Source organism: Panthera pardus, unplaced genomic scaffold, assembly GCF_024362965.1.
Source record: "Panthera pardus isolate Hobbes unplaced genomic scaffold, ASM2436296v1 HiC_scaffold_19, whole genome shotgun sequence".
Taxonomy (NCBI): domain Eukaryota; kingdom Metazoa; phylum Chordata; class Mammalia; order Carnivora; family Felidae; genus Panthera; species Panthera pardus.
The window spans coordinates 19,785,248-19,804,520 of NW_026526754.1; the positions used below are offsets into that span (position 1 = coordinate 19,785,248).

Consider the following 19,273-nt stretch of genomic DNA (forward strand, 5'->3'; position numbering starts at 1 on the left):
ATGGAATATTTTTAAATATTTTATTTATTTATTTTAAGTAATCTCTACACCTGACGTGGGGATCGAACTCATGACCCTGAGATCAAAAGTCATGCGCTCTGCCAACTGAGCCAGCCAGGTGCCCCAAAGAATTGAATATTTTATATCCCAGCTGTTTAGATCCTGGACCCTGCTTGGGGTCCAACCTAACCCTGCCATGTCCCAGCTGAACGATTTAACTCTTTTTGTGTCTCAGTTTCCTCCTCTGTAACTGATGGTAGTAAAATGACTTACCTTTCAGAGTGGTGGGGAACATGTAATGAGTTAGTATGTGAGAGGCTGGCAGGAACTTGGTGAACACGCAATCCATGCAGGGTGTGGTTATTTTCAGAGATTACCATTAGAGAGCCCTTATGAGACACTTGCCTTTTCCCCAAGGCCCCAGCCTTGTCTTGGGGTTTCCAGAGTACACAAGGATTCTCAACGGGGAGCGGCTTTCTTTCCCAAGGTGCGCTGACACTTGCATAGGCTCAGGGCTAGCAGAGCCTGATCTTTAACACTGTAAATCACAAACGATGTCCTGGTTAGAGCCACGATACTGATAAGAGCTGCTTACAACATGTGGGGTCTTGTGTAAAACATCTACTGTGTGTTACCTCCCAACATCAGCTTAGGAGGGAGGTACTGTCATAACCCCACTTCCCAGATGAAGAAATAGAGGGTCCACACAACTACACAGAACATTCTCCAAAACTCATGTGTGGAAGACGCAGATTCAGGCAGCATGCATCTTAACTGAGATGTTGAGTTGGTCCTCACCAGACACAAATTCTTCGTCTACCAATTTGTGCATGCAAAGGCCTGAAAATCAGGAAGGATAACAGTTTTATTTTTTTTTAACCTATATAATTATTACTGGGAACAGGTACTGCTAAACACATCACAAATATTAACTGGTTTAGGTATCATTAGTAAGTCCACTTTACAAATGAGGAAACGGAGACACAGGGAAGTTAAATAACTTGACCAGGGTTGCATAGGTAGGGATGGTGGGACCAAGGCTCACACCCAGGCCTCTGTGCTGTGCCTTCTTACAGATAAGGATAAGCAGATGGCCTTCTATGAACTTTGGCTTTGTTAATTCACCGTCAAATAAAAACAAATCCTGATTTAGTAAGGAGAGGTTTTATTTGAAAGGGTTATTGCAGGGGGATAGGACTGGCGTCGTATGGGGAATACTCTGACCATAGGTCTGCAAGTATCTCAAGGGTTGGACCAAAAACAGAATGTTGCTTTTAGAGGGGGCAGTAAACACGTGCAGATGGCTCCAGGCGAGGGGCATTGCATGGAGAGGCAGGCTGTGACCAGACAGTAGATGAGAGAAGGTTTTCCCCTGAGACCAGCCTATTCTCAGGAGTGGCTGTCTACTGGCTCAGGCTGGGGGTGGGCCAGGGCCCAGGGAAAGAAGAGAATCTGCACCAAATGTTGGTTAACAAGCACTTTTTTCCAATGATTCGCTGGTGACAGGCCATTCAGCTAATTATTTATGGAGCAATGGAGGGCCTGGGTCTGGCCCTGTCACAGGTAAGCCAGGGAGCATCCATGAGTGTTACCCAGGTCACAGGGGGCAGGTGACTTCTTTGCACTAAGCTGTCTCCTGAGAAACAAAGAGAGGGGGCGATTCTGTTTGCTGTTTTCCAGAATCACAGGGCCTGGCAAAGTTCAACACGCCATCACTCCATTTGCCTCCAGCACGGACACACCTCCTTTTACCTCACTTGGCTTTGTTGTGCTTCGCAGGCAATGCGATTTTTACAGACTGAAGGTTTGTGGCAACCCTGTGTTGAGCAAGTCTATGGACGCCATTTTTCCAACAGCATCTGCTCACTTCATGTCTGTGTGACACATTCTGGTAATTCTCACAGTATTCCGAACTTTTTCTTTACTATTATATTTGTGATGGTGACCTGTGATCAGTGATCTGTGACGTTACTATTGTCATTGTTTTGGGGCGCCACGAAGCGTGCCCATAGAAGATAGCAAACTTAATCGGCCCTTCCCTCGTCTCCCCCTGCCCTCGGGCCTCCCTGTTCCCTGAGACTCAGCAGTATTGAAATTAGGCCAGTTAGGAACCCTACGCTGGCCTCTAAGGGTGCAAGTGACAGGAAGAGTCCCTTGTCTCTCGCTTTAAGTCAAAAGCCAAAAGTGATTACGCTCAGGGAGTAGGGCATGGCGAAAGCGGAGATAAGCCGGAGCCAGGCCTCTTGCATCATTTAGCCAAGCTGTGAGTGCAAAGGGAAAGTTCCCGAAGGAGATCAAAAGGGCTCCTCCAGCAGACACGCAAATGCGAAGAAAGCGAGAGGCCTTACTGCTGATGTGGAGAAGGTTTCAGGGGTCTGGATAGAAGAGCAAACATTCTCTTAAGCCAAAGCCTAATCCAGAGCAAAGTGCTAACTCTCTCCAGTTCCATGGAGGCTGAGAGGCGAAGAAGCTGAAGAAAAGCTTGAAATTGGCAGATACTGGTTTGTGAGGCGCAAAGGAAAGAGGCTGTCGTCCTAACCTCAAAGTCCAAGGTGAAGCAGCAGGCGCTGTTGCAGAAGCTGCAGCAAAGTATTTAGACATAGTGAAAATGGCTACACCGACCAATAGATTTTCACTCAACAACAAGACGTTCAAAGCTAGAGAAGAGAAATCAGCGCCTGGCTTCAGAGGTTCAAAGAAGAGGGTGATTCTCTTCGTAGGGGCTAATGTAGCTGGTGACTTTGAATTGAAGCCAGTGCTCACTCACCATTCGGAAAAGGCTTGAGCCCTTAAGAATTATGCTAAATCTGCTCTACTTGTGCTCTATGAATGGAACAACAAAGCCTGGCCGACAGCACATCTGTTTGCCTAATATTTTAAGCCCAGTATTGAGACTCACTGCTCAGGGGAAAAAAAAAATTTCTTTCAAAATATTAGTGCTCACTGACAATGCATCTAGTCACCCAAGGGTGCTGATGGGGGTGGTACAATGAGATTAATGTTGTCTTCATGCCTGCTAACGTAACATCCATTCCGCAGCCCGTGGATAGAGAAGTAATTTTGAATTTCAAGTCTATATTATTTAAGAAATACATTTTGTAAGGCTAGAGATGCCATAAAAAGTGATTCCTCCGATGCATCTGGGCAAAGTCAATTGGAAACCTTCTGGAAAGGATTCACCATTCTGAATGCTGTTAAGAACATTTGTGATTCATGGGTAGAGGTGAAAATATCAGCATTAACAAGAGTCTGGAAGAAGTTGATTCCAACCCTTATGGATGGATGACTTTGAGGCTGTCCAGACTCGAGTGGAGGAAGTCACCACAGATGTAGTGGAAATAGCAGGAGAACCAGAATTAACAGTGGCGCCTGGGACATCTGGGTGGCTCAATCGGTCGAGCGTCTAGCTTTGGCTCAGGTCACGATCTCGCCGTTCGTGAGTTCGAGCCCCACTGCTGTCATCAGACTCACTGCTGTCAGTGCATAGCCCACTTTGGATCCTCTGTCTCCCCCTCTCTCTGCCCCTCCCTGGCTTGTGCTTTCCCTTTCTCTCAAAAATAAATAAACATTAAAAAAAAAAAGTGGAGCCTGAAGGTGGGACTGAATTGCTGTCTTCTCATGATAAAACTTTTAATGCATGAGAAGTTGCATCTTATGGATGACCAAAGAAAGTAGTGGTCTTTGTGAAAGTGGTTTCCACTCCTGGTGAAGATGACTGAAATGACAAGAGAGGATTTAGCAGATAAACTGAGTTGTCAAAGCAGCAGCAGGATTTGAGAAGAATTAACTCCAATTTTGAAAAAAGATCTCCTGTGGGTAAAATGCTATCACACAACATCAGATGAAACAGAGAAATCACTCTCTAAAGGAAGAGTCAATCGATGTGGCAAGCTTTACCGTTGTCTTAAGAAACTGCCACAGCCACCCCAACCTTCAGCAACCACCACTCCACTTGGTGAGCAGCCGTCAGCATCCAGGCAAGACCCTCCACCAGCAAAAAGCCCAGATGATGGTTAGCATTTTTTAGCAATAAAGTATTTTTTAAATATATTATTTTTAACATTTATTTATTTAATTTTGAGACGGAGAACGAGAGAGAGAGAGCGACCAGGGGAGTGACAGAGAGAGCGGGAGAGAGAGAATTCCAGGCAGGCTCCACGCTATCAGCTCAGAGCCCGATGCGGGGTTTGAATCACTCACGAACTATGAGATCATGACGTGAGCCGAAATCAAGAGTCGACACTTAACTGACTGAGCGACCCAGGTGCCCCAGCAATAAAGTATTTTTTAATTAAGGTATGTACATTGTTTTTTAGGCCTAATGCTATTGTACATTTAATAGGCTACAGTATAGTGTAAACATAACTTTTATATATGCTGGGAAACCAAAACATTCATTTGACTCGCTTTATTGTGGCAGTCTAGAACTGAATCCGCAAAATCTCTGAAGTTTGCCCGTATCTTCCACATGCCAGGCTCTTCCTAGGAACTTTCTAGAGAGTTAGATCCTGGATTCACGAAGCTAGTCAAAGTTATGACCTTCAGGGGGTGCGTGGCTGGCTCCATCCATCAGTAGAGCATGTGACTCTTGATCTCAGGGTCGTGAGTTCAAGCTCCACATTGGGCATGAAGACTACTTAATAAATTAAATTTTTTTAAAAAGATGCTACTTTCAAAAATATCTTCCAGATTGTTCTCTACTCAGAGAACATGTAGTCAGGATCAACAAATCTCCTTCTTCTCTCACTTAGCATAAAGTTTTCAAGATTCACCATTGCTGTAGTGTGTAACAGAACTTTATTTCCTTCTATGGCTGAATCATATTTCATTGGATGGATACACCATGTTGTGTTTGTATCCGTCTGTTGGTAGACTTTTGGGTGGACAACCTTTCTCACCCTCCTCTGCACATGCCCTGGCTGGGTGTTTCTTTGCTGCATGGAACCCGGGGCCGCGGCCTTCATCTCTGCACTGCAGAATGATTCTTTCTGTGCAGGGAAGGAACATGCTGACATCCTAATATGACAGAAACCTGTCAGGAGAATTGGAAGCTTGAAAATTCATGGCCTCAATATGCCCAGCTGTGTCGACCATGAGGAAGAAGCACAGGGTTTGGTGTATCACAAATGGGAGGGGCCCTCCGTGGACACATGGCCTTGCCCGCCAGAGCAGGTGTAACCCAGCTCCAGACCCATTCTTCGTGCCAATCGGGTTCTAAGTTAGTTACTTGCAAGTTGATCATACCCTTCCTTGCTGGACCACACGAGGACCATTCTGGACTTGGCTTCCCCACACTTCCCCTCTCTTCTTAAACAGATAAAGGAGAAGGTGGCTGGTCCAGGATAACGAAGAGGCATGGGCTTGGATTTAAGCCCTGGCAGAGAGTCTAAGTCTATCCCTACTGTCTCTGTAATGCTGGCCCCTCTCCTTTTCAGTTTTCCCATGTGTAGAATGGGAAAGGTAATCTCACCTGTTGACATTTGGAGAATAATTTTGCAAGACAGTACTGGTCACCAGTGACATCTGGGGTTTCCGGGGTGGTGTAGGGATTTGCGTGCTTGGCACCTATCTGTGGCAGTTGGCACTGTCCAGGAGCTTGTTCCAGCATAGCTGACTGAGAAGTTGAATTTGTCCAGCTGCAGGGCAAAGCCACATTCACTGGGCTCACAAAACTGGTACACACATATATTATTACATGTTGAAGAGCCATAATTCTAATGTGCTCATTTACACCAAGATGAACATCTGTCACCTGGCTCAGATGCTTCTATCTGCCTCCATTGTTACTGTCTCTTCCTCTGGGGACCCTGATGGTGACGCTTACACAGAGGCCTGTCTCCTGAGCATAGATGCACATGGACATACAAGAAGCAAAAGTTAAATGCAATCAGCATTATTTATAGTAGTCGATACATGGAAGCAACCCAAGTGTCCACTGACAGATGAAAGGAGAGGGGTGCCCGGGTGGTTCAGTCGGTTAAGCATCCGACTTTGGCTCAGGTCATGATCTCACTGCTTGTGAGTTCGAGCCCCGCATCATGCTCTGTGCTGAGAGCTCAGAGCCTGGAGCCTGCTTCAGATTCTGTGTCTCTCACTCTCTTTCCCCTCCTCCACTTGTGCTTTGTCTCTCTGTCTCAAAAATAAAGACATTAAAAATATTTTAAAAAATAGATGAATGGATAAAGAAGATGTGGTGCACATGCGCGTGCACACACACACACGCACACACACACACAGAATATTATTCAGCCATAAAAAAGAATGAGACCTTGCCATTTGCAACAACATGGATGGACCTAAAGGTATTATCCTAAGTGAAATAAGTCAGAAAGACAAATACCGTATGATTTTACTTGTATGTGGAATCTAATATAAAACAAATAAAAAAAAATCAGAAACAGATCCATAAATAGAGAACAAAGTAGCGGTTGCTAGGGGGAGGGGGCTAGGGGCCGGGCAAAATGGGGGAAGAGCAGTGAGAGATACAGGCTTCCAGTTATGCAACGAATAAATAAGTCACAGGGATGAAAGGGACAGCATGGGGAATATAGTCATTGTAAGAGTGATGTATGGGGACAGATAGTAGCTACACTTGTGCTGAACACAATATAATGTGTAAACTTGTCAGATCGCTAATTTGCACTTCGGAAACTAATGTCACATTGTGTGACCCATACTCAAGCAATAAATAAATAAACAAAGAAACAAATAAATAAATAAGACAAAAGGACAGAAAAACAGGCATTCACATGCCTTGCTGATAAATGTGAAGGACTAAAATCTATGACCATTTTAAACGTGTCTATCTTTGACCCAGAAAGTCTCAGTGTCTGTCCTAGAAAACAAATACACACATTCAGAGACACATAAGTGATGTTCTTTCCAGCACTGTGCATAAGAGCAAAAGAAGGAATTAACCTAAATGTCCATGAATAGGAAAATGATTATATAACTTTTGGTGCTTATGATGGAATATGACAGAGCAATTTTAAAAGATGGTATATCAATTTTAAAAGAGCTATATCAACTGACATGGATATTCCTCCAAGATACTTTTTAAAAATGTTTTTATTTATTTTTGAGAGACAGAGAGATACAGAGCGCTAACGGGGGAGGGGCAGAGAGAGGAAGACAGAATCCGAAGCAGGCTCCAGGCTCTGAGCTGTCAGCACAGAGCCCGACATGGGGCTCAAACCCACAAACCGTGAGATCGTGACCTGAGTCGAAGTTGGACGCTCAACCGACTGAGCCACCCAGGCAGCACTCCAAGATGTTTTGTTAAGTAAAACGCTACATTCACCCATTTTGTCCAACCCACCACCCCCGGCCTCTCTGACAACCATCAGTTTGTTCTCTATATTTATAGGTCTGATTCTGCCTTTTGTTTGTTTATTCATTTGTTTGGTTTTTTAGGTCTCACTTAGGAGTGAAATTACATGGTATTTGTCTTTCTTAGTGTGACTGATTTCACTGGGCATCATACCTTCTAGGTCCATCCGTGTTGTCTCAAATGGCAGGATTTCATTCTTTTTTTAGGACTGTATAATATTCTTGTGTGTGTGTGTGTGTGTGTGTGTGTGTGTGTGTGTGTATAAAACACGTTTTCCTTATCCATTAATCTATTGATGGACACTTAAGTAGCTTCCATTTCTTGGCTGTTATAAAGAATGCTGCAGTAAAAATAAGGATCCATGTATCCTTACAAAGTAGTGTTTTTGTTTTCTTTGGGTAAATACCCAATAGTGGAATTACTGCATCATATGGTATTTCTATTTTTAATGTTTTGAGTAACCTCCATACTGTTTTCCACAGTGGCTGCACCAATTTGCGTTCATGACAACAGTTCACAAGTGTTCCTTCTTCTCTACATCCTCGCCAACACTTGTTATTTCTTGTCATTTTGATTGTAGCCATTTTAACTGGTGTGAGAGGATATCTCATGGTGGTTTTGACTTGCATTTCCCTGGCACTTAGTGATACTGAACATCTTCTCATATGTATGTTGGCCATTTGTATGTCTTCTTTGGAAAATGTCTATTCAGTGCCTCAGCCCATTTTTGAATTAGATTGTTTGATTTTTTTTTTTTTTTTTTTTTTTGGTGTTGAGTTTGTCCTTTCACCATCTAATGGTGATCATCCTCTTCTTAGGGACAGTGACACTTCTGTTCAGATTCCAGGAAGGTTTTGTTAGCTTGGAAGTAAGATGTCTTTTCCGATCACTGACACATTGATCCTTGAGTTAACTGTCAGCGTGCTCTCTGATTTCTCACATTTTCCAGTTCTTAGGTAGATGCCTGACTATAGCCCCTGACTGCTGATAAGAGGGATCCCTCAAGGTTTACAGGAAAGATCACCTGACCCATCCAGTGTGAAGACTATGTCTCACCTTTAGAGTTTTGGAGGCATATTGACTGTTGGGTGTTTATTCTGCTGTGGCCCAACAGGTGATTTTATGTGCATGTTGCCTTCATTCAGACCTTCAGATATCTATCACTTGTGAGCATAAAACCATTTTTCAAGGGTCCATAATATCCTGCAGACTGGTTTGGATAAACTCCCACCTCAAAGTATGAGGGGTATTTTACATATTATTTGTCATCCATTTGTTTCCACAAAGTGACGCACTTAGGGCCTTCTATCTGGTTTCTGTTGCACCTATCCTTCTAGGCTTGATGTCTATTCAACAACTTGGGAGAAGGCCATCATGGGGGAAAAAGTTCTGAGGAGATGAGCAGTGCAGGTGGCTATGAGCCATCATCTTTCATAACCTAGAAGGGACTGAGAGGCTTCTTGTTACTGACTTCTGTCCACAGGGATGCAGGATCTGACATTTTGTTATGTCTCTAAAACCCAAAACCAACCCTAAGGTATTAGTTTGTAATGAATGATTCACTGAAGATTTTATGGGGTGATGGAAGCTACATCAAATATGACGCAGCAGAGATTAATAGAAAAATTTCCATGATGTGTCTTTATTTTCCCTCCTAAGTTATGTGGCCACCAGCCACTCCTGGACCATCCCTCCATCAGAAATTCCCCTTTCACTTAAGCCCCCACTCCAAATTTTACCTAACTTTCTTCTTTTTATACAGAGAAATGCATCTGTTTTGGCTTGTCTGTGCATTTTTCCACTTAGCAGATAAAGAAACTTCCTCAAGTGCCACCCTCTCCAGGAAACGTGGACAATCATACCTAGCATGGAATGTTTCCTCATTAAGTGACTTCTCCTGCCACCTGAGTCTGAGCCCACTTTGTCTTGCCTTCATCCCTTGTAGGTGGTGATTCTGGATTTGGCCATGCCCTGTCCAAATATCTGGATGAGCTTGGCTTCACGGTATTTGTCGGAGTTCTGAATGAAAAGGGACCAGGAGCAGAGGAACTGCGAAGAACCTGCTCCAAGCGCGTCTCCGTGCTCCAGATGGACATCACCAACCCGCAGCAGATAAAAGACGCCCACAGCAAAGTGGTGGAAAAGGTGCAGAACAGAGGTACTGCGACCCACCCCTCCTAGCAAGTGACCCACTCTGGTTCCAGCCTCGAATTACCACTGCCCTCTAGTCCGTTCTGGCTGCTGACCACATCTGAGGGTGTGAGCACCTGTCACATGCCACGGCCTCTCGCAGACACAAAGATGGTACGAATGGGTCAGCAGTCCATCCTCACAGAACTTGAATTCTTTAACCCATTTGCCCAACATCTGCTTGGTCACCCTCCCATTACTTACCCTCATGCCCGCGCTTCCTGTTGCTTTCCTCCCACCAATATTAACGTGTTAGACTTAAAAAAAAAAAAAAAGTAACAATTACTGTCTTCCTTTAGTCACAGCCCTTTTTCTTCCCCTTCCTTCATGGCCGAGATCTTTGGAACCCTGCTGTCCTGTTTTTAACTTGTTCACCTTCAATCCTGTGTTGGCTTAATGGTCTGGCTGAGCTAATAAGTGTCATCCTGAACACCTAGCTGTTTCTCTCTCTGCACTATTTTATTTTTTAATTAAAAAATTTTTAATCTTTATTTTTGAGAGACAAAGAGAACAAGCGTGTGAGCAGGGGATGGGCAGAGAGAGAGGGAGAGAGAGAATTCCAAGCAGGCTCTGCACTGTCAGCATAGAGCCAGACGCAGGGCTCCAACCCATGAACCACGAGATCATGAACTGGGCTGAAACCAAGAGTCAGAAACTTAACTGACTGAGCCACCCAGGCAACCCCCCCAACTTTTTTTTTTTTTTATTTTAATAATCCCTTTTACTTAACCCAGTATATCTACAACATTAATATTTCAATATGTAATCAATACAAAGGTTATTAGTGAAGTATTTCACATTTTTTTAACTAAATATTTGAAATCTGGTGTGTATTTTATACTTACAGCTCAACTCAATTTAGAGGCTAAATTTTCAATAGTTAAAGTGAAATAAAGTCCTACCAAAACCACAAAGCTGTATTTATTTTTATTTATTTATTTAATTTAAATCCAAGTTAGTTAACATAGAGCTGCAGTATTATAAATGTGCTGACCACCCTCCCTTGTCTTGGCTTTGAGGTCTCCAGCTTTCCTATTGCTTCCCTAGTTCTCTGATTTGTTGTTGTTGTTGTTGTTGTTGTTGTTGTTTTTGCTTCTCCTGCCTGAACCCCTTCTTCCATCCCCCCATAGAATGTGAATGTTTCTGCAGGCTCCATCCACAGACTTCCCATTCCATGTTTCCTGGGCTAAGCTGTTCTGTCCCTGTGCCACTCAGCTGCATATTACAATCACCTGGCGAGTGTTCGAAAATACCCATGCTTGGGCCCAGGATGGCCTACATAAGTTGGAGGCCCCAGGGCAAAATTAAAATGATGTAAGGCCCCTTGTTTCAAAAATGATGAAGACTTTAAGATGATGCTAGCAGAGAATTGAAACAAGCAGGAAGATCAGAAGCACAGGGCCCTGTGTGACTGCACAGGTGGTACACCCATGATGCTCACCCAGCCTGGGAACCCTTCCCCTAACCAATCAGATCGGTGTCTACAGGCAAGGATTCAGCTGTCCTTCAATAAGGGGGCTGCTACTGTTGCTAGCCTGTTGCTACGAATGTCAGTGGCAAAGAAGATCCCACTCGGGGGACCCAGGCCTCCGTATATTTGAAAGCTCCCTAGGTGATACTAAGGTTCTGCCAGAGCTGAGAAACACTGAGATGTATGCCAGTCACTTCCAAGTGTATTACCAGTCTAGCCCCCTTCTCAACATCTCGACCTATATGTATGTAAAACTGTCTGCCTGACATCCCGCCTCCCTTTGCTAAAACCTGACCTCATTATCTTTTCCCCTGCTGCCTGTCTGCAAATGCGCTTACCCTCCTTCATTCCACAGCTCAGAAGTTGGCATTGGCATGAAGTCAGTCATCCAAGACAGCAGCCTGGGGGTCACTTAGACCTGCAGATAACCCTCAGTCCCTAAATCCTATTTGTCCCTAGTCCTTCAGTTCTACCTCCTAGATCTTCCTCACCCGAGCCCTATTCTCTCATCTCCAGGCGGTGAGGCTTAGCAAGGCTTCACCTTCCACCTGGGCCCCCGCGATCTTCCTTGTGATGGGGCTCCCTCCCCATTACTTTCCAAACAGGCAGTGATCTTTACAATGTGCACCTTATAACGCCACCCATCTCTTATAGACCCTTGGACATACAGGGCCTCCGTGTCTTGGGTCCCTCCCATGAGCCAGGCCTGTGGGAGGTGTCTTGCTCAGTCTCACTGAATGGTTCAGTGGGTCTCTATCTGCCACCAAATACAATCTAAACCCCCTCACAAGAATTTGAAAGCTCTCAGGATAATGGCCGCTGACAAACCCTTAATCTGCAATACCTATTGGCCCACTCGGTAAATTCTGATCAGTTTCCAGAGTAGAATATGTGAAATGTGCCATATCTTTGTACATGCAGCTTCCTCTTACCAAAAATTTCCCTCTTGCCTCTACTCCCTTTTTCTAAGACTCTTGATTTGTCCAACTGCAGACTCTACTCCCACAGGAGGCCTGGCTCAAACATAACATCTCGCGCATGATCTTCCTGTTGATCCAAGGGACACCATTCACTTTCTCTTCTGGACGCTCACTTGTTATACCTTGCATACACCTGCATTACTGATTATAAATATCTGTCCATCTCCTGCTCCTCACCACCAGGTTCCTTGAGAATCACAACCATGTTCCCAGGAGGATTCGTTCAGACGCCAGTGGCACAAACCCAGGTTGAAATTGCTAACGTATAAAGGAATGAATGTATGTGCGTAATTGAAATGACAGGTTAGCTTCAGGCGTGTTGGATCCTTAAACAATGTCATCAGGGCTCAGTCTCTGTTTCTTACCCTGCTCTCTCCCTGGTTGGCTTCACGTTGGGGCTTTGCGTGGAGGCCTCAAGCACTTGCAGCTTATATCCTCTTTACTGCTGACATTTTCAGCATAAAAAGAGTAATATTATCTGCTTCATTTGGCAGTTGAAGATGTAGTTATATAGGAAGCACTTAGAAGAGTCCCTGACATGAGGAAGGCATTCAGTACAGGCTCCTGTTTTCCATTCATTCAACACTAAGCACAGTCCCTGGCATATAATAAATATTCAGCAAGCATCTAAGAAGTGAGAGGAGGAAAGAAAAATAGACTTTTTGTTATTAGGGATTAATTTTCAGCAAGTTTAGCAATGTGTGGTCATTTTCTAGAAAAGTAGTCTTCCTGGCCTGCTCTTTTGTGGTCTCAGAGATTTGAGCTTGTCCCTCTTAAGAAAGGGACTTCATGGTGTCTTATTCAATAAGATATTCGATACAGACCCCTCTAGTGAGGCCCAGAGGGGCAGTATTAACCATACTGAAGGATAAAGCAATGGGCTATAGATATGGAAATACTACACCAGCATCCAGGGATGCTTGAAGGGGTGTGGGGGAATACACTTCCCAATGAGCGAGCCCATGCTATTTTGTGGCCAGAATTCTGGAGAGCCACCCTCTTCTGAGGCAGAATTATCAATATGCCTTCTGTCCGTTTTCCTTGAGGTCTCTCTCAACCTCAGCCTCTCGACTCAAAGAGGAAGTGAAGCAGTGAAACACAGAATTTAAAATCACCAAGAAGGAGGTTTCCTGAAGAACCCTCTGGGACCTGTAGACAAACGAGAAAATGTCAGCTTCTGTAAGAGAGCTGTCACTGTGCTGTGTTCCTACACAGCACATTATTATATAAGTAAATATTACTTATTTTAAAGTTAATACGACCCATAGGTATAGTGGGCTTATCAGCCATCTTAAAATTCTATGGCAGGAGTTGGCAAACTATGGCCCTGTTCTGTTTTGTTTTATATTTTATTTTGAAAAAATTGTAGATTCATAGGAAGTTGCAAATAAATGTCAGGCAGAGCCTGTGTGTGTTTCGCCAAGCCTCTCCCAGTGTTAACATCTTACATAACTACAGTACAATATCAAAACCAGAAAATTGGCATTGGTGTAAGCCACAGAGCTTATATTTCACCAGCTATACATATAAGCATGTGTATGTGCACGCGTGCACATGCGTGTGTAGCTTTGTACAAGAGCATCACAATCAAAACACAGAACTATTCCATCACCACCAGGCTCTCTCATGCCACGTTTTTAGAGCCATAGTCTCATCTGTCACTCCTGGCGATCACAAATCTGTTCTCTAACTTTGTCATTTAAAGAACATTATATAGATCTGCCACCTGTTTTTGTACAGCCTCTGAGCTAAGGAAGGTTTTTATAGTTTTAAATGGTTGAAAAAATCAGAAGAAGAAGATTATTTTGACAAATGAAAATGATATGGAATTCAAATGTCAATGTCCATAAATGCAGCTTTAGGGTGGCCCTGCTCCCATTCATTTACAGATGAAGTCTGCGTCTGCTCTTACCCTATAGCATAGCTGAAACAGTAGTGCTCACACAGAACTGTTCACTATCTGGCCTTTTTTAGAAAAAGTTTGGCGACCCCAATTCTAGTGCCTTCTCAAGCTGCTGCATGTTGCCTGTCCAAGGTGTACATCAGGCTGAATGAGTTCAGCAGAGGCGTCCCCTCCACCATCACCATCCTCATAATAGCTGTTGAGCTCTTACTACGTCAGGCATCATCTCAATTAGGGCTCCCAATCACGACTGTGTATAAATATCAGACCCCCAGCTCAGGTGTGTGAGAAATGTAGCATTATTTTCTGCGACTCAACTCTGTATTTGAGCCATCTCTCTGCCATGTGGCAAAAACCATTTCAATTGGAACTTCACCTCGTTTCCCCAGGGTAGCTTCTAAATTCCTGGGGAGGAGACATTTCTTCTTTGATTGTCAATGCTTCACGCTGACCCCTGCTGAGGCATCCGACAATCTTTCCAGTCCTTGCACAGGTTGGCTGCCACTTACCTCTTGATGCCATCCAAAAGGCACCATTAGGGCTGGACTTCCTGCCATTTGTGTCTCTGAGGCTCCTTCAACTTCTCTCCGTAACACAGGTTCTCACACTTGAGATCACTTGGACGGTATGGTCTGTCACCAGAAGCTGAGCTTCAACAACAACTTCTGCCTGCTAGCTTCTGATCTAGCAGGGCTGAAGTGGGGTTCCAGAATCTGCATTTCTAACAAGTTCCCATTTGTGCTGGACCACATCTTGAGAGCCACTGTTGTAAACCAGGCTGGGGCTCAGGGAACTCAGAGAATAAACATACCCCAGGTTCTGTCATCTCTGTTTCTCCCAGGTAGAGGAACCAGGTCACTCACTTCTGCTATAGAGCCCACCTCCTAAAAGACATTTGGACTTTTTGGATTACCTCTTTCCCACCATTTAGGGCAGTGGTTCCCAAGCTTGCTTGTACATTGGAATCCCCAGGGGAATTTTTGAAACTATCAGTGTCAGGGCCCCTTCTCTTCCCTATCCCAGAATTTCTGATGTAATTGGCTGGGATGTGGCTGGACACTGGGGTTTTAAAAAGTGCTCCCCCCCACCCCCAGGTGATCCTAATGTGCAGTCAAGGTTGCAAACCACCACTTGGGAACAGGGCTTCTCCAAGTGTGGTCCGGACCTGCATCAGCACCACCTGGGAGGTCGTTAGAAATGTAGATTCTCAAGCTCCATCCCAGACACCCCCAAATGGGATTCCCTGGAGGTGGGCCCAGCGGTCTGTTTGTACAAGCCCTCTGGGTGATTCTGATGCAATCAATAGGATTAGGCTGGGTGGGGAAGGGACTAGGGCTCAGAGATTCTGCCATCTTCTTAGCTCTCGACACTTCTCTAGCTGTCTCATTTCCCTGGATTAGGGGATCTCTTCTAGTTTAGGGAAAAGGGAAGACAGGCTTCTATATCATCCCGCATGGTCCTAAGGATGTTCTACTGTCTCTACCACTACTTTGAGGGAGAAACATGAGGTAGGCCCTTATTACTATCCCCCTTGCTGCTGCTTCCCTCTGCGGATACAGCAAATATCTAGCTGCTTGGATGTAGGAAAGTGTTAGAAGGAGAAGGAAATACCTCCAAAAATACATTGCTTAATATTTCAAATCTACTCACTACACAACCCCCCCGCCCCCACCCCAAAGGAGGTGGTTTTAGGTATTCGAGGAGACTGAGGTCTGAGTTTGAGTGATCTGCCTGGATCCTAAACCTGAAAGGGGACTTTTAGACTCTGGAGCTTTAAGTGTTAAAAATCCTCCTGCTCTCCAGCATCATGAGACATCAAACTCATTCCTTTCTGTCCTCAGGACTGTGGGCTGTGGTCAACAATGCTGGGATCATTGGCTTACCAGCGGATGGGGAGCTCATTCCCATGACTAACTACAAACAATGCATGGCCGTGAACTTCTTTGGGGCCGTGGAGGTCACAAAGGCATTTTTGCCTCTTCTTAGGAAATCCAAGGGGAGGCTGGTGAACATCAGCAGCATGGCAGGTGAGTTGGCCTTTCCCCACAAGGTTATACGGTGCCTGTTGTGCAAGATGTGGCTTGTTGCATTCTTTGTGGACCAAAGAAGAAAGCAGGACAGGCTTCTGCAGGGCTGGGTTGAGATTAGTCAAACTGTATGTTTACCGTTCATCTTAATACAATAAAACCTTCCCTTTCAAATCCTTTCATGTACAAACGCTTACCTCTTACGTCATCTACTCATTACTGGGGATTTAGTTTTTACATATCTTCATAACACATAAGCTTCCTAGATTTGGACAGGAAATCCCGCATACAGTTCCTGGTAATCTGTTTTGAACTGGGCACATTTGTAAGATGAGTAGGCGAACGTCCCCACTGTTGGCACTGATGGAGCTCCACATCTCTGTTGGCTGCCCAATGGTGTTTTCCAAAAGATCCTTCCCAATATTTTGCAATCTCAAGGCAGTTGGGCCAGGGTGTGACATTTGATGACTCACTTTTTTTCCATTTCAAAGAAGAGATAGTCAACAACTTGAGTCCAGGGTTTAACAAACTCCCTTTCATAAACAAGCCCATGTATGTGATATCACATCCTTTCTTCTAGGACAGGCATTTTCTTTCCTTTCCTTTCCTTCTCTTCTTTCCTTCTTCCTCTTTCTTTCTTTCTTTCTCTTTCTTTCTCCCCCCCTCTTTTTTTTTTTTAAAGTAGGCTCCACACTCAGCTCAGAGCCCAACACAGGGGTTGAACTCATGACCCTGAGACTGAGACCGGAGCTGAGATCAAGAGCTCAACACTAAACCAACTGAGCCACCCAGGCGCCTAGAACAGGCATTTTCAAACTGGGGTTCCTTAGATCCTGACTTGGCTTTGGGAACGTCCATGGGGTTGTCTTTCGGGCCACTGCACGGGTGAAAGGGAAGCCAAGGGGGTGGGGGCTTGGACTTTAGGATCCTGCCTTCAAATAGAGGAACACCACTACTCTTCACTGTTTGATCAGTTGGTTCCAAACAAGATTATTTTTTTTAAATGAAGGATCCACTAGTTATTTTATTTCATTTATTTGGTTTTTGGGGTGAGGTTCTTTGTATAGACTAGGCAATGATCACTGTTCATCATATTTCCTTCCTACCTTTAACTCAGCAACTTCCTTGAACTTAACTACGTGAATGTGGGTTACTAAGTTGGTGATTGGCCTGAGGAGAAAGGAAGCAAAGAAGGGAGGAACAACAAGAAGGAGAGAGGGAGGAGAAAGAGAATGGGGAAAGAAAGGCTAAGGTGGTTAACAGAAATGAGTATTATATTTTAACTTGTATGAGAATCCTGAAATAGTTCCAATTTCTTGCTACCTCGCTAAGTGAACAAATCCTGGGAAAACACATTTGCAACATTTCAGCCTTATCTTTCTTCTGAACTTAGCCTTCAAAATTTTTACCTCTGTGGAAACCTCACCTTTTTCAGCTCCCTGGCACAGCCTGGTACCTCTGAAAAATTCTCACACACTCCTTGCCTCACTCATTAAACAAATATTTACTGAAATAACTGATCATTGCCTGCTTCTTGGCACACTGACAAACTTTGCTCTTTTCTCTCTTTGCCTTCAACTTTGAGCAGCTCATTCATTAAGACTGTACTTTAGTTATCACTAATAGGCACACTACCTGCTATGGGCACAGGGTCTGGCATGTAGGATCTCAACTAATAAATGAAGAAATCCAAGTGTGAGAATGAATGAAAAATGGATGGATGAATGAGGGAATGAAGAGTTTACAATACAGAACATGCCTGTTCCTGCATCTTCAACTTGGCTTCTAATGCTTTTTCTAAACCAAGGCTTCGTACTCTCTTCTGTTTCCATTGGAGGGACACTTGAGTGTTAAAAAAAATAAATCACAATACCTTCACTCTTATTCTTACGGTGGATGTGCAAATTCTTTACATCTAGCCTTACTATTTCCATTCTGTCATCTTACCATCATCGCCAAGTCAACACATCTGAAACCAAAGTTGTCATCGGCAATTCAAAGTTTTCTGCCCTTCTTTTGGTTTTTCTCCTGGTCTTTAAAATTTCAGAGCTTTGAGATTTCTTTTCTTTTTTTTTTTTTTAAAGTTTATTTATTTATTTTGAGAGAGAGAGAGAGAGAGAGAGCAGGAGAGGGGCAGAGAGAGAATTTCAAGCAGGCCCTGCACTGTTAGTACAGAGCCTGGTGTGGGGCTTGAACTCACAAACCATGAGATTATGCCCAGAGCCAAAATCAAGAGTCAGATGCTTAACCTACGGGCCTACCCAGATGTCCCTGAGCTTTCTTTTATTTGTTTCTCCCTTTGCCTTTCCCTCCTTTCTCCCATCCAATCAGTCACCAAGATGTATGGAGTCTTACTTCATCACATTCAGCTTTAAATCCTTACGTCCCAAAGAAACTCTAGAATGAAGTTCATCTGTAGGACACGGAAGACACCTAAGGTATTTTATAAAGTTGTTAAGGCAGTGGCAAGAAATCAAAACAGATGGCAAGCATATGTACCTCATAGGGCAGGTGTTTGTAAAAAGATAGGAGCAAAACTCTTAAATGATGCTTGTAGTTTCCTCCAGTGAGGAAGAGCAGAGAAATGCAGCAGAAAACAAAATAAGGAAATCCCTTGCATTTGGCTGACAAGAGTTTTACAAAACAATGGAAAATATTTTGAGCAGGGGGGTAAGGAGCTAGAATGTAAGACAGGATCAGGAGAGTCAAAGCAAGTATAAAACACAATATGTAACCAACCAATCCATTGAAATTAGCATCCAATGTGATGTCAATTTGATATGTCTCTTGGCAAAGTTAATATAAAAGCAATTTTGGAAAACGTGCTTATCTAGGAATTCCTTCCTGGTCTTTTTCTCATTTTGAAGTAGGAGTCATGGAGAGAGAGAGAGATAGGGAATCAGTCACTAATGAATGTTCTCCAAAGGAGCTCACTGTAGCCCTGGCCCATCAGGTTGTCATGAGCCTGGTATCCGTGCCACCTTCTGCATGACAAGAATTTCACTGGGTAGATTTATCATGGAAGTTTACATCAGCCAGGAGGGGCTGGGCTGGAATTGATAACTCTGTTCCAGTAATCCAGTGCAGCATAGCAAATAACTCCAAATAAAGTGTCTCAGGCTGGTATGAGTAGGTAACTAGTTTGGTGCGTAGGTGGATCAGTTGGGTAAGCATCCAACTTTGGCTCAGGTCATGATCTCGCGGTTCGTGGCTTCAAGCCCCACGTCGATTTCTGTGCTGACAGCTCAGAGTCTGGAGCCTGCTTGGGATTCTGTGTCTCCCTCTCTCTCTCCGCCCCTCCCCTGCTTGCACTCTGTCTCTCTCTCTCTCTCTCAAAAATAAACAAATATTAAGAGAAAAGAAGAATAATCA

The 19,273-nt window shown here is 44.1% G+C and overlaps 1 protein-coding gene across 1 annotated transcript in view; it reads left to right on the forward strand.

Moving 5' to 3' along the window:
* Positions 1 to 19,273, forward strand: part of HSD17B2 (hydroxysteroid 17-beta dehydrogenase 2) — a 90,018-nt gene that overhangs the window by 39,159 nt on the left and 31,586 nt on the right. The window contains exons 2-3 of the mRNA XM_019413071.2: positions 9,276 to 9,488; positions 15,716 to 15,901. Of these exons, the coding sequence (XP_019268616.1) occupies positions 9,276 to 9,488; positions 15,716 to 15,901 (399 nt within the window). The remainder of the gene's footprint in view (positions 1 to 9,275; positions 9,489 to 15,715; positions 15,902 to 19,273) is intronic.